This window comes from Macrotis lagotis, chromosome 3, assembly GCF_037893015.1.
Source record: "Macrotis lagotis isolate mMagLag1 chromosome 3, bilby.v1.9.chrom.fasta, whole genome shotgun sequence".
NCBI lineage: Eukaryota > Metazoa > Chordata > Mammalia > Peramelemorphia > Peramelidae > Macrotis > Macrotis lagotis.
The window spans coordinates 92,941,976-92,958,156 of NC_133660.1; the positions used below are offsets into that span (position 1 = coordinate 92,941,976).

Below are 16,181 nucleotides of genomic sequence, written 5' to 3' on the forward strand. Positions count from 1 at the left end.
CTAGAATCTTCTCTTCTTCTCCTCACCTGCCTTGCTTCATTTATGAATTGCTATCAATCTAGTGGAGAAGCAATAAAGTGAAATTCCCTTGTGTTACAGAGAAGGTATATGTAGCATAACTGCTTATCAGGTGAATTCTATAAAGTCATCTAGTGATCAACTCTTCTGTCTGTTTCAGCTATGTTCCAAATCATCATTCTCTTTGAGAATCTATATTGAATTCATACTTTAATAAAAGTTCTTATATTTCTTATTTATTTAGGGAGCACTGCAATAATTAAGAATTTAGATGAATGATATGAAAATATGTAACTTTATAACACTATGGCATCAGCAATCATCAATCATTCTGTGGCAATAAGCAGCATTTTTTTTGTAGGTCATGGCTTCTGTAGACTACAACTCAAGCACCACTGACACTGAGAGTGATACCAGTGAAGACAATGATACTAATGAGGAAACAGATAGTTTCTCATCATTTGATGAATCAGAAGAAGATGATATTAAAAATTATAGTGACATTTCAGATGGAAAGACTCACAGAGACTTGTCACATGCATTTGAAAATGACAAAAAAAATCTGAAGGAAAATGGTCCTAGCAATCAGAAATTACAAACCAAAGGTAAGAAACTCAATATAATTTATATTTTACAAAATCTGGAAAATTATAATAAGATTCAATAGAACTACATCAATGGGGGATTATGACCTAAACTTACTTTTGTAAGTAGAGGTAATTTATTCTCCCTCAACAAGAGAGATCATTGAAAGAATTTTAGTGTAACCATGTAGTTTTGATCTATCTTTGGGAACTTAGATCTGACACTGTGAGAGCAGTTTGGCATGAGCCAATCTAAACAAGATACAAAGGAGAGAACACTACTTTAGTAAGGAAGAGTATATTTTCAAAATATTTTAGAGATTAACACCAAAATATTTTAGATAATTATTTGATTTCATGACGACTCCTATTTCCAACAATTTCCACCAAAAATATTGTTACATGCCTAAAAAAATCATTGTTATCTCAAATTTCATGATGCATTTTTAGATAATTAAAAACATTCTGGGAGTACTGCAAAACCAGGGTTGATATTTGCAGAGGTGAAGCATTATTTTAGAGCAATGTAGCATATTAAATTAATGGTGTCTCTTTAAAAAACTATTTAATGTCTTTTTATTCCCCTTTTACTAATTTTGATATGAGATGATTCAATGGGTAGAGGAAGAGAGAGAAAGTTTTTGGAAAGGAAGGTGATATACAACACAAGTTATTAATAAAAATAAGATAAAAAAGGAAGTCATGTCATTATTCAGTGCCTCATTTCCATTTATATTTGAAGATTATGTACTTCTTTATATTTGATGAGGGAAATCAGATTTTAGAATTTCATATGTATAAGGGATATACTTCTCTCCTCACTCTATCCTGAATCCTTAATTATGCTTTTCTCAACTTATAAATTACTGTCCTGGGATATTCGTGTCTTTTTGAATCACCTTTTAGACCTAATTCAGGTCACAACTTCTCCTTCAAAGTCTTACTTGACTCTTCTAACTGAAAGTGATCTCTCCTTCTTGTTTCCCATAGCACTGTTTTAGACTTTGAGATGTTAACAATTATATGAATACATTAAAAACTTCATTTAAAACCTCATTAAAAACCCCAAATCTTGGATATGTTTCTTCTCAAGCTTAGCTGTCCTCTTTTTTATTAATCCTATGATGGAATGCTCACTTACTCCAGATGTTACATTTCTTTTTCTTCACATACCAATTTTCCTTTAATGACTAGAATGAGATATAAAATAACATTTTTATCCTAATCATTTCTTTCATCCTTTGCAGAATGGAATTAAGTTAAGAATTTTTCAATTTTTATCTTATTTATCACATCTTATTACAGTTGAAATTTCAAAACGGTACCATATTATATTCCTACATACAGTTTGTGATATATTCCTACATTTGCCATTATTCCCTATCTACTTTTCATACTTTTGCCACAATTCAAATTCTTTCTACATTTGACAATTATTCAAACACTCTCTTCATTAGTTACAGGTTTTTCTTGAATACCCATGTTTTTATAGAGGTCTCAAGCCTTCCAGCTGGGAAAGTGAATATTTACTCACTCTTTAGATTAGCTCATTCTAATCAACTTTCACACTCAGATCTAAATTACCGAAGACAGATAAAAACTACATGGTTGGCTTCCGGGCCAAGATGGCGGAGAGAAGACAGGCACAGTTCTAAAGTCTCCTGATCTCTTCCCCATCTATCACATGAAACAAACCTCTTAAAAGAATTCTGAACCAGGAAACCCAGAAAGAAAAACCAGGAGAGGAAAATCTACCTCAGGATTAGTCTCTCACAGCAGCTTTGGCTGAGTACTGGCAGGTGAGTCTGGGCTCCGAGGGAAGATCAGCCCGGGATCAGCCGGATTGACAGCTGAATTAGAACCAGGGGGCTGAGGGCCCGAGAGCTGGACCTGCTGGATCAGCGGTGGGGCTGTACGAGGTGGGCTTGGGTCCGCGGGGAAGCAGAGGTGCTGGTGTTGGTGCTGTACCCCTGGAGCTTGGGGAAGGGGCTGCGGGGAGAGGTCTGGTGCAGGAAAGCTGTGGACACCATCCCTGGGCTCCTCAGGTCTGAGAAACTCTGAGCCCACACCTCCATTGCACAGAGGCCTCCTCCCAAACAAATGCAAACTAATTCTGCCTCAGGCCCAGGTGTGTGAGCAGAAGAACCAGCCCAGCTGAGGAACGACCTCAGGCCAGGGTAAAGCCCACCATTGATTGAAGGCAAAAAAAAATTCAATAGTTCCAACTCCTCCCTTTGGAGAAAGGGAGAAGGCTTCCCAACCAAGGTCACAGACACCCCAGAGAGGGCAACCAGCACCTCCTCCTGGCCAGCCAGAGAAACTGCACTCAGAAAAGCCTTTAGCGATCCCAAGCCCAGGTGAACCAGCCCTCCCAACTCAAGGTCTTAGCATAATGAAGATGGGTCAGCAGAAAGGTGGATCCATAGAAAAATTCCTGGAAGGGAAAGACCCCAACTCAGAGAGACCTGGAACCTCTGAGGAGAATACAATCTGGTCTCCAGCACAGAAAGACTTCCTTGAAGAAATAAGGAAGGAGCTTAAAAATTTGGGAGAGACAATTAATACCTTGCAACAAGAAAACAAAACCTTAGAAAGTACAATTGAACAAACACAAAAAAAGAATAAATCTCTCAGATCCTCAAATGAGCAAATGCAAAAAGAAATTAATTCTCTCAAAACCTCAATTGGTCAAATGGAAAGCTCTTTCAAAAGTAGAATTGACCAATTGGAAAAGGAGTTGCAAAAGGTTAATGAAGAAAACTCCTCCCCTCAAAAAAGAACAGCTTCTACAGAAATGAATGACTCCATGAGACAGCAAGAGTCAGTTAAACAAAATCAAAAAATAGAAAAAATAGAAGCAAATGTAAAATACCTCATCAGCAAAACTATTGACCTCGAGAACAGATCGAGGAGGGGCAACCTGAAAATTATGGGACTTCCAGAAAACATTGAAGAGAAAAAAAGCCTGGACTTAATATTACAGGATCTAGTGATGGAAAACTGCCCTGATATCATGGAATCGGAGGGCAAAGTAGTTATTGAAAGAGTACATCGATCCCCACCAGAAAAAGATCCTAAAATGAAAACACCAAGGAATGTTGTGGCCAAACTGCAGAACTATCAGATAAAAGAGAAAATCCTGCAAGCAGCCAGAAAGAAACAATTTAAATATCAAGGAGCCACAGTAAGGATCACACAGGACATGGCTGCATCAACTTTAAGGGATCAAATGGCCTGGAACGAGATATTTCAAAGAACACGGGAGCTTGGAATGCAGCCAAGAATCTACTTTCCTGCAAAGATGAGCCTTCTCTTCCAGGGAAAAAAGATGGACATTTAGTGAAATGGAAGAGTTCCAAAAATTTCTGATGAAAAGACCAGAGCTAAAAAGAAAATTTGGATATCCAACAGGAGGTTCAAGAGACACATGAAAAGGTACAAAAAGGGGGGGGGGTAAAAGGAAAAAATGCAATCCAGTAAGTTGAAATTGGCTATATTCCAGCATGGTGGGGGGGGGAGACTCTCATAAATCCTGAGAAATGTAACTCTAACAGACAGAATACACCTAGCCAAAAATGATGGACATCCATGACCTATCCATCAGACTGCTATCTAATGAGATGTAACTGGCTTTAACCCCACTTGGGAGAAAGACTCTAATAACTCTCAGGAATTTTGACTCTATCCAATAGAATATACTGAACTAGAAGGGACAGACCTCAGAATTTTCTATTACCTAGATAGAATGATTTAAAAAATACACTACCTCCCTAAAAAGGGGGACAGGAAAGAGACGGGAGGAGGGAGGGGATTGAATGGGACAAATCTCATTACACTAAGAGGCACAAAATAACCTATGGTAATAGAGCGGAAGAAGGGAGCAGAGGAGAAACACCTGAATCTTCTTCTCATCAGACTTGGCTTAAAGTCAACCTACACATACTCAATTAACTTATAAAACAGATAACCTTTCAAGTATTAAAAGGGGAAAAGGGGAGGGGGGAAGGAGAAAGGGAAGGGGAGTGGGGGAAATAAGGGGGAAATAACAAAAGTAAGGGAAGGGAAAGGGAAAAAGGGGAAAGAAAGGGGAGGGTGTGATATAGGAGGACAAACATACTGAAGGGGGTGGTATTCAAAAACAAAATACTGGGGAATATGGATAAAAGGGGGGGAAGAGGGGAAAATACAAACAGAGGGAAGATAGCACAGAGGCGATAAAGAATTAGTAATCATAACCTTGAATAAAACATAAGCAAATAGCAGAGTGGACTAAAAACCAGAATCCTACAATATGCTTCTTACAAGAAACTTATTTGAAGCAGAGAGATATATATACAGTAAAGGTAAAAGGTTGGAGCAAAATATATTTTGCTTCAGCTGAAGTAAAAAGAGCAGGGGTAGCAATCCTTATCTCAAAGCAGCAGCAAAAATAGATAGCATTAAAAGAGATAAGGAAGGAAACTTTATCCTCCTAAAAGGTACCATAGACAATAAAGTCATTTCAGTATTGAATGTATATGCACCCAGGGGGACAGCACCCAAATTCTTAGAGGAGAAGCTGAAAGAATTACAGGAAGACATAGACAGCAAAACTCTACTAGTAGGAGACCTCAACCTCCCACTATCAGATCTGGATAAATCAAACCATAAAAAAAAAACAAGAAAGAAATTAGGGAGGTAAATAAATTATTAGAAAAATTAGATATGGTAGACTTATGGAGGAAACTGAATGGGGATAGAAAGGAATATACCTTTTTCTCTGCAGTACATGGAACTTATACAAAAATTGACCATGTACTAGGACATAAAAACCTAATGATCAACTGCAGAAAGGCAGAAATAGTGAATACATCTTTCTCAGATCACAATGCAATAAAAGTCATATGCAATACTGGGCCAAGGAGATATAGACCCAGAGCAAATTGGAAACTGAATAACCTCATTTTAAAAAATGAGTGGGCCAAAAAACAAATTATAGAAAGAATTAACCATTTTATACTAGATAATGATAATAATGAAACAACATACCAAAACCTATGGGATTCATTCAAAGCAACTCTCAGGGGATATATTATAGCTCTAAATGCTTATATGAATAAATTGGAGAAAGAAGAAATCAATGAACTAAACATACAACTAAAAAAATTAGAGAAAAAACAAATGAAAATCCCCAATCAAATACCAAATTAGAAATTTTAAAAATCAAAGGAGAAATTAATAAAATTGAAAGCAAAAATAAATATTGAATTAATAAATAAAACCAAAAGTTGGTATTATGAAAAAAACCAATAAAATTGATAAACCTCTGGTCAATTTTATTAAAAAAAAGAAAGAAGAAAACCAAATTGCTAGTATTACAAATAAAAAAGGTGAATTCACCACCAATGAGGAGGAAATTAAAGTAATAATTTGAAATTATTTTGCCCAACTCTATGCCAAGGAATTTGATAATCTAAGTGAAATGGATGAATATTTACAAAAATATAAGTTGCTCAGGTTAAATGAAGAAGAGATTAAATACCTAAACAACCCTATCTCAGAAAAAAGAAATTCAACAAGCCATTATTGAACTCCCTAAAAAAAAACCTCCAGGGCCTGATGGATTCACAAGTGAATTCTACCAAACATTTAAGGAACAATTGGTTCCAATCCTATATAAACTCTTTGGAAAAATAGGGAAAGATGGAACTCTGCCTAACTCTTTCTATGAAACCAATATGGTACTGTTACCTAACCCAGGAAGTGTTAAAACAGAGCACGAAAATTATAGACCTATTTCCCTGATGAATATAGATGCAAAAATCCTAAATAAAATCTTAGCAAAATGACTACAACAAGTCATCACTAGGATAATACATTATGATCAAGTAGGATTTATTCCAGGAATGCAGGGTTGGTTCAATTTTAGGAAAACTGTTAGTATACTCAATTATATCAATAACAAACCTCATCAGAAATCATATGATCATATCAATAGATGCTGAAAAAGCTTTTGACAAAATACAGCATCCATACCAATTAAAAATACTAGAGAGTGTAGGAATAAATGGACTGTTCCTTAAAATAATTAGCAGTATCTATCTCAAACCATCCACAAGCATTATATTCAATTGGGAGAGGCTAGAGGCATTCCCAATAAGATCAGGGGTCAAACAAGGGTGCCCATTATCACCACTACTATTCAATATTGTATTAGAAATGTTAGCATCAGCAATTAGAGAAGGAAAAGAAATTAAAGGAATTAGAATTGGGAAGGAAGAGACAAAACTCTCACTCTTTGCAGATGACATGATGGTCTACCTAGAGAATCCCAAGAAATCATCTAAAAAACTACTGGAAACAATTAGCAATTTTAGCAAAGTTGCAGGTTATAAAATAAACCCCCATAAATCCTCAACTTTTCTATATATGTCTAGCAAGAAACAGCAGGAAGAGCTAGAAAGAGAAATCCCATTCAAAGTAACCTCAGACAGTGTAAAATATTTGGGAGTCTATTTGCCAAGACTGACTCAGAATCTTTTTGAAAACAAGTATAAAACACTTCTCACACAAATTAAATCAGATTTAAATAACTGGGCAAATATCAACTGCTCATAGATAGGTAGAGCTAATATAATAAAAATGACAATTCTATCAAAACTAAACTATCTGTTTAGTGCCCTACCAATCAAAATTCCAAAAAATTACTTTAATGAGTTAGAAAAAATTGTAAGTAAATTCATATGGAGAAATAAAATGTCAAGAATTGCCAGGAGCTTAATGAAAAAAAAATGCAAACGAAGGTGGCTTAGCACTACCCGCTCTAAAATTATATTATAAAGCATCAATCATCAAAACTGTTTGGTATTGGCTAAGAAATAAAGTGGTGGACCAATGGAATAGACTAGGTGTAAAAGCAGGAGAGGAGTATAGTTATGTGCTGTTTGATAAACTCAAAGAGTCTGGCCACTGGGATAAAAACTCCCTCTTTGATAAAAACTGCTGGGATAATTGGAAGTTAGTATGGAAGAAACTTAGATTAGACCAACACCTCACACCCTTTACCAAGATAAGATCCAAATGGTTACAGGACATAGACATAAAAAACAATACTATAAGCAAATTAGAAGATCAAGGACTAGTCTACCTGTCAGATCTATGGAAAGGGGAACAGTTTATGACTAAGGAAGAGTTGGAGAACATCACTAAAAACCAATTAGATGATTTTGATTACATTAAATTAAAAAGCTTTTGCACAGATAAAACCAATGTAATCAAGATCAAAAGAAAAGTAGTAAATTGGGAAACAATCTTTACAATTAATGATTCTGACAAAGGACTCATTTCTAAAATATACAGAGAACTGAGTCATATTTTTAAAACAAAAAGCCATTCCCCAATTGACAAATGGTCAAAGGATATGCAAAGGCAATTTACAGATGAGGAAATCAAAGCAATCCATAGCCATATGAAAAAATGCTCTAAATCATTAATTATTAGAGAAATACAAATTAAAGCTTCTCTGAGGTACCAGTTCACACCTCTCAGATTGGCCAGTATGACCAGGAAGGATAATGATCATTGTTGGAAGGGATGTGAGAAATCTGGGACACTAATACACTGTTGATGGAGCTGTGAACTCATCCAACCCTTCTGGAGAGCTATTTGGAACTATGCCCAAAGGGCAACAAAAATGTGCATACCCTTTGACCCAGCAATACCACTACTGGGTCTATACTCTGAAGAGATGAGGAAAAAGGGTAAAAACATTACTTGTACAAAAATATTTATAGCAGCCCTGTTTGTGGTGGCAAAGAATTGGATATCCAGTAAATGTCCTTCAATTGGGGAAATGGCTTAGCAAACTGTGGTATATGTATGTCATGGAACACTATTGTTCTATTAGAAACCAGGAGGGACGGGGATTTCAAGGAAACCTGGAGGGATTTGCATGAACTGATGTTGAATGAGATGAGCAGAACCAGAAAAACACTGTACACCCTAACAGCAACATCGAAGTGATGTTCAACCTTGAAGGACTTGCTCATTCCATCAGTGCAACAATTGGGAACAAGTTTGGGCTGTCTGCAAAGGAGAGTACCATCTGTATCCAGATAAGGAGCTGTGGAGTTTGAACAAAGGACAAGGACTATTACCTTTAATTTGGAAAAAAAACCCAGATATTTTATTGTCTGATCTGGTCACCTCTGAGAATTCTGTTCTCTTTCAGGATATGATTTCTCTCTCATCACACCCAATTTGGAGCAAGGTACAACATGGAAACAAAGTAAAGACTGACAGAATGGTATCTGTGGGGTGGGGGGGGAGGGAAGGAAGATTGGGAGAAAATTGTAAAACTCAAATAATATCTTTAATTAAAAATAAAAAAATAGCAAAAAACATAGTTCAACAATTATATTTCAATAAAATTGGCTCCTTAAGTTCAACATGATTGTATGTAGAGAACCTATATCAAATCGTTTGCTGTTATAGGGAGAAGGAAGGGAAGGGAAGGTTGTATAAAAATTTGGACTCAAAGGTATACAAAAGAATGAATGCTGAAAACTATCTTTGCATGCAATCAGAGGACAAATATATAATAAATTATTCAACAACAACAAAAAAACTACATGGTTACACTAAAATTCTTTCAATGACATCACTTGTTGAGGGACAATAAATTACCTCTACTTACAAAAAGTAAGTTTAGATCATGAACCCCTATTCATGTATTTCTATATCATCCACTGACAATTATGTAACAAATCATAAACACAACCATTTACAAAACATTAAGTAAAAGAAACAACAATATCATAGGTATACACACACACACACACACACACACATATATATGTATACAAATAGATACAATGAAATACAACACAATCGATGCATAAACCTAGGTCATATTTTCCCTTAATGCTGTGATTGTGAATGAAATCACACTTAGTGTAACCTAGCAGGGTGTACAAGTGGGAAAAATTCACATGCTTTGGGTAATATCTGGACTGCAACTTTTTTGGGGGAGATGTTATTTTATAAATAAACCAACATTTACTTTTTTTTGTTTTCCCTCACTTTAAAAGAAAAAAATCTTTGTAATAAAGACACATTGATAAATATGACAATTACCTTCACTCCCCATGTCTGTATTTGTAAGCCCAATTGTCCATCTTGAATAAGCTCTTAATTTTCTATTTTTCCAATTTTAATAATATTTTTATTCCAGTTTTGTGTTCTAAATTTTATATCCCCTCTTTCCTTCCCCTCCTCTTTCCCAATCAGATATCAGTTATACATGTGCAATTATGTGAAACATTTCATATTAGTCATTTTATAGCAGAAAAAAATGAAAGAATGTGAAAAATTGAATCCTTCAGTCTGTAAAATTATTTACTCAAAATCAGTTCTTCCTCTGGAGGTAGTTGCTTCTTCATTAGTCTTTTAGGATTGTCTGTTATTGCTTGGCTGAGAACAATTAAGTCACTCATAAGTCTTCTTTGAACAATATTGTTCTTTTCTGTGAGCAATATTGTAGTGCTTCTGTTCACTTCATTATGGATCAATTTATATAGGTCTTCCAAGGTTTTTCTGAAATCATTCTGCTTGTCATTTCTAATGGATTGCATTCTAGATATTGATCTATTTAGGGACATCTGTGCTACATAAAGTTACTTCTCTGATACTGCCATTGGCTGATTCTCACTGATCTCCAACTAGGAAGATTCTTTTTTTATATATACAAGCTCTAACTTAAAATCATCTTTTAGAAAGGCTATATGAGACTGTTGTCTCTCAATTGTGATAGTAGCTTTTTTAATTTTTTTTTTTATGAGAGAAGTATAGAATTTGGTCTACCTAAACCAGCTCAGACAGTTATTTATTTATTTATTCATTAGGATTCTGCATTGACTAATCAGAACACAACTCATAGCATATAGCTCAGGTTTCTGGGCAAAACAAGCATACATTGCTTTTTCTGCCAGGCAAAGCAATTTTGATATCTGTTTTTCTTTTCCTTTTTCCTCTGGTCCCCCTTAAATCTAAGAGGACAGATAAAGAAAATAGGCCCTTCTAAGAAGCATCATATTCTTTAAGTTCTGAGTTGTCTTGAAAAATAATAGTTAGGACTTCAGACTTTATTCAGTTAGTCAGGAAGTACCATCCAAAGTCTTCTGGTCATCTATTTTCCTTATTCTAATCTCTACAAATAGCTCTGTATCACAAACGAAATTCTCAGTGACAAAGTTCTGGGTATGATTAGTCAACATGTTAGATAGAATAGCACTATGCAATAAATTGATGACATTGACCTCTCAGTGTAACCAAAGACAACAGTACATCATTGGGATAACCCGAAAATGAAAATCATTTGGATTGTCAGTTGCTCCATAAGAGACACTTGTCTCTAGCAATATTGATTAGAAAAGCACAAGCCATCTCAATCAGGTTTTTACTGGCTTGGTCTCTCTCTCTCTCTCTCTTTTTTAGACTGATCTTTCCAAATGGTGATGAAGGGAAAAGTACAGAGGAACATGTCCTTGTTTCTATTGTTGTTCAGTCTTCTTTCAGTCTTATCTGGCTCTTCAGGATACCATATGGAATTTTCTTAGAAAAGATGCTAGAGTGGTTTGCCATTTTCTTCTTCAGCCCATTTTTACAGGGTGGACAAGGTCACTGCACAGATAGGTAGACAAAAAGTAAGTTTAGATGGGAGTAATTATATTCCTCAACCAGTTTGAGGAGACCTCTCTTTAAGTTAAACTAAAAGATGAAGGTTTTGACAGAAAATGGAATATTCCAGATTTGTATTAGTAATCAAATGATAAAGCATTAATATTAATTTTCCTCATTTGACTAGCTTCCTGCAACTTTCAGCTATTATTTTCCTCTTTTATCAGTTTTATCAGTCTCTTAATAATACCTGACTCAATTTCTGTCTCTCTTGTGTCCCATGAAAACATCAGTGGCTTAAGTCAGAGCCCCTGGCTCTTGGTGATTCACCTACCACTTTGATAACAACTCACCAAATTTCCCTTAAGAAGTCAATGGAATTTATTTAATCAAACCCAGTTTCTAAGTAACTTAATTATTTATCAATTTTTAAGTTTAAAAAATTTTAAATTATAAAACCATTAGACTAATGAATTGAAGAACTATCATAGTCTTGTAACTCTGATCATTCTCATCAGTCTATCATCTCTTTTTACATTCTTCAGACTGTATTCCTTTGTTCTCACATTCCCCCCTCCCCCAGTTTTTTTTTTTTTTTTTTTTTTTTTTAGATTTTGCAAGGCAATGGGGTTAAGTGTCTTGCTCAAGGCCACACAGCTAGGTAATTATTAAGTGTCTGAGGCCGGATTTGAACTCAGGTAGTACTGACTCCAAGGCCAGTGCTCTATACACTGCGCCACCTAGCTGCCCTCCCCCCTGTTTTAAATGAGTTTAATTAATTGTAATTTCTGGAGGGAGGTCAGGGATAAAGAAAAGTCTTGTGTAAGTAGAGGTGCTTTAGCTGAATTAAAAAAAAACAGATCATAGGATTTTAAAATGATTTCTATGTTAATTTTAGATCACATTTTTGAGCATAGAAACTCATATAGACTATCAATCAAGGAGTATTTATGATTTCTTTGGCACATATGCTTGCAAATATTCATATTTATGCAAAAAAACTCACATAGACTATCTACTGTTGGTTGAGAACAAAATCCAAACGTAAAAAAAATTATAGAAATGATTTTCATAAGTCACTTGGAAGAGGGGGAGTGGGAAAGGAAAAAAAAATAACATGACTAACTCTCTCTCAGCCTTTGTGTATTTTGTATTATATGGAGTTCAAATAAGACCTTCAATTTCCAGGGAAAGCATGTGAATTGTTTGAGATACATAACAGCAAACAAGTTTTAAACATTCTATAAAGACTGGGTAAGATCCAAACACATGCACTGGATGATATTCCATCACAAGACCTGGGATGGGATAGAGTGGGATTGTCCAAACAATTCCTTGTAGCAATCTCTGACTCTCCTGTAGGTTTTCTGGGGTCAGAATGACCTATGTATCCTGAGTTAAACAATATTTAGCCTCAAAAGGCTAGATTCAGATAATGTTAAAAAATAAGACATTTTATCCTTATTTTAAGTAACATAGGTCTTGTGATTATCATTATTGGAAAGAGGAATCACTCTCCACCTCCAATGCTGAGAGAACCCCAGTCCCCAGAAATATTGAAGTATTTCATTTATGAAGTTATGGACATGTTTTTATCAGCTATGAATTACTTAAGAATTAAGAATGTTTAAAAGAGAAGTACTTTTATCAACCCTCTGACTGGTAAATGTGGCACATTTTCAAGTTTCTGGGATACTATTTTTCTTTATATGTTTGTATGAGTATATACACTTCATACACATATACATACATACAATATTACATGTGTACCAAAACATATAACAAACACATCTTTGCAAATACTCCATGTACACACATGCACATGTGAAAACATATGTGTATATACATGTACACACACACACATATATATATTGAGAGAGAGAGAGAGAGAGAGAGAGAGAGAGAGAGAGAGAGAGAGAGATCATTCCATATTTTCTGGATACTGAAAAATTTCATGAAATCATTATAATTGTGTGGGACAAGATTTGATCTTTGCTTATCTCAATTATAACTTTTTCTAAAAAAGAGTAAACCACATAAAAAAATTCTTAGTTGCAAGATTTCCCATACAATGTATTTACTTTTTTTCTTTTTCTAAGGAGCAGATACATAAAGGACCCTAGCATAGAATAGACTATTACAGAGTGCATAGTATGGTGACTGGTGTACAATATGTTCTTAAGAAATGCTTGTTGACTTTATCATTTTGTACAGGGAGGCTCTGCAATAGCATAGGGGAAACCAAGTAGAAAATGGGTAGCTCTCTAGGCTAGAAGGATAGAAGATCTGAGTTCAAATGCTGCATTAACCACTTTGTAGTTGTGTGACCCCAAGTATATAATTTAACTTCTCAATATCTCAGTATGCTCATCTGTAAAATAAGGGTATTAATAGTACTTAGCATAGAGGGTTGCTGTGAAGGTCAAATAAATAAAACTTAAAGCAATATACAAAAACTATATATTACTTTTATTTAACATTTGAAGATAGTCATTAGCTTTATGTTGCTGTTTTAAAATTGAATATATATATATATATATATATATATATATATATATAATGTCCCTTTTTTTAGGATTAACAGAATATAAGGAATTTCTGAGGAAGCTGTCTATCTTTATTTGGAATAATCTCACAAAATCTCAGTAAGTATGGTAGAATTCATTAAAATAAATACATGAATCCCTTCCAGAAAACCTTTCTACATTTGTTTTAGAAGTTATGATGCCCTGCCTGACAAGAATTCTTCAGGTACAACTATTTGGAGAGAAGGTGAACATTTTTGTATCTCTGACACGAAACAGAATTTGACATTATCTTAGAAATGCAGAAGAAATCATGGAAATGTTTGAAAAGTAGCAATAATACAGGGTTATTTTTCAATCATCTTTAAAGCAGTGTAAGACCTACCTCAGAATAAAAATTCATTTCATCTCATAATAATCCATTAGTGTTCCAAATCATTCTAACTTTATAAATCTTGTCCAAAGAAAGCAAATATTTTACAACCTAATTTATGCCTTGTAAATATTTTTATTTAAGTTTGAGGGAAGGCTTCATTTGGAATAATTAACAGAATAATGAATGGGCTCATGTATACTCTTATAATTGTTAAATATAACCTTTATCTTTGATTATTGTTATGAATAAATAGATATGCTTATTTTATGCAATTATATTTGGATTCTAGAAGTAACTTATTTCATAGTTAAGTTCAATAATTTAAGTGCTTGTAAATACTTCAGTATGAGGTATCTTTTGTAAGTCAGACATTGTGTTAAATGCTGGAGATACAAAGGAAAAGGCAAGAAATAGTTGCTGTTTTCATGGGATTCCCAATCTAATAAGGAGACAACAGGCATACAATTAAGATAACTATTTAACTATTAATGTGGTTCTATGACACATTATTTGATACAAATTGGGAAAGAAATGAAGAAATCTTTTGACTTTTGCTATCATTTTCATTTTAACTTTTTGTCAGATGCATTTATATAATTTATGTATTTGTTCAGGTATGTCAGCTTACTTAAGGATTTTGTTGAATATGAATTTTTTTTGATTGATGGAGATTCATTATTTATCACTTGCATGTGGAATAAGACATTAAGGAAAGGACAAAATCTTCACTTCTTCTATCTAGTGGAACAGTTTCTGCACAACTTCAATCAAAAGGAAGCCAGATATGAAATTGTTTTTTTCAAGGTAACAATTTTTTTTCAGTTTGTGGATTGATGATAAGCACAAGATATACAAAACAAGCAATAAATTAGAATAAATATGAAGTACTGATGGAGGAAAGGCCCTGAAGCAGAGTTGGGGAAAGAAAGCCTCTAGTCAAAGAAAGGCTTTTAATGGGGACTTGAAAGGAAGATAGGGAGGTCAATAGGAAGAGTTGAGGAGGAATATCTTCCAGGTATGGGAGACAGTTTATAATTCTAGAAGGAAGTAATATTTCTAGATGATTTGTAAAAATGCACAACCAGTCTTGATTTCATCATGTATTAACTTTAGTTTTTCAAATAGAAGCCTCAGTCTCTAATCAAAAGCGTACTGGTCCCATCTCTCCTGTGCTATACTAACTCTTCAAATTTTTGTATAGGATGGAGAAAATATGTATTTTAATTATCCTGAACTACTCAGTCTCTGCACTGCATTGATACAGCATCTAGAGCACAACACGCAAGTTCCCATTCATACTGAATTTTCCAGTTGTCTTCTCCAGATTGGGAAATTTTTCTTAAAGAAAGTTACCCATACTTCCTAATTGTCTCAGATGAAGGAATAACAGCTCGACAAACTGACTTTTTAAACATATTTATAATTCATGCTCTTCAGGAGAAAATCAATGTGGTTCTTGCTTCAGGACAGGAAACAAATGTCTTCAGAATTTTTGGCTACCAAACCCAGAGTCTATATACTCACAGGGAATTTTTTGAAAAGGTAAGTTTATTATGTGAGTCACTTAAAGAAAACCAATAGCTTTAATTAAATTCAACATGTGTAAAAGGGAATGCTGCTCTAAATGGCTTACATTTTCAATTTTAGAGTAGATTTTAAATATTTGCTGAAATGAATTGAAATGAAAAATGCTGAATATTATAGAAAAAAGACTCAGAAACTCATTTGTTTGTTATGTTTTTAAAATCCTTAGAGATTGATGAAGACTTAAAAAATCATATTAGTGAGTTTAGTAACATTATTAATAATCTTCATTAGGTGATTTAGAAAAAAAACTTTGAATGTTATTATTATCTTTTGTTTTGGCATCACTTTCATTTTCAAATATATTCCCCATCTTTCCCTTCCTAGAGAGCCATTCTTTGTAATAAATAAAGGAAAGAAAGAAGAAAACAGTAGTTTAGCAAAAACCAAAAGATCACTGAATTTTGACTAATTAGGTAAATACTCACATGCATATAC

At 34.3% G+C, this 16,181-nt stretch overlaps 1 protein-coding gene across 1 annotated transcript in view; it reads left to right on the top strand.

Moving 5' to 3' along the window:
- The first annotated feature begins 382 nt into the window (after positions 1 to 382).
- The window catches only part of LOC141519164 (putative ATP-dependent RNA helicase DDX60), an 85,821-nt gene continuing 70,022 nt past the window's right edge, over positions 383 to 16,181 (top strand). Inside the window, 5 exon segments of the mRNA XM_074231562.1 lie at positions 383 to 623; positions 13,834 to 13,903; positions 14,774 to 14,963; positions 15,361 to 15,472; positions 15,475 to 15,701. Coding sequence (XP_074087663.1) covers positions 383 to 623; positions 13,834 to 13,903; positions 14,774 to 14,963; positions 15,361 to 15,472; positions 15,475 to 15,701 — 840 coding nt within the window.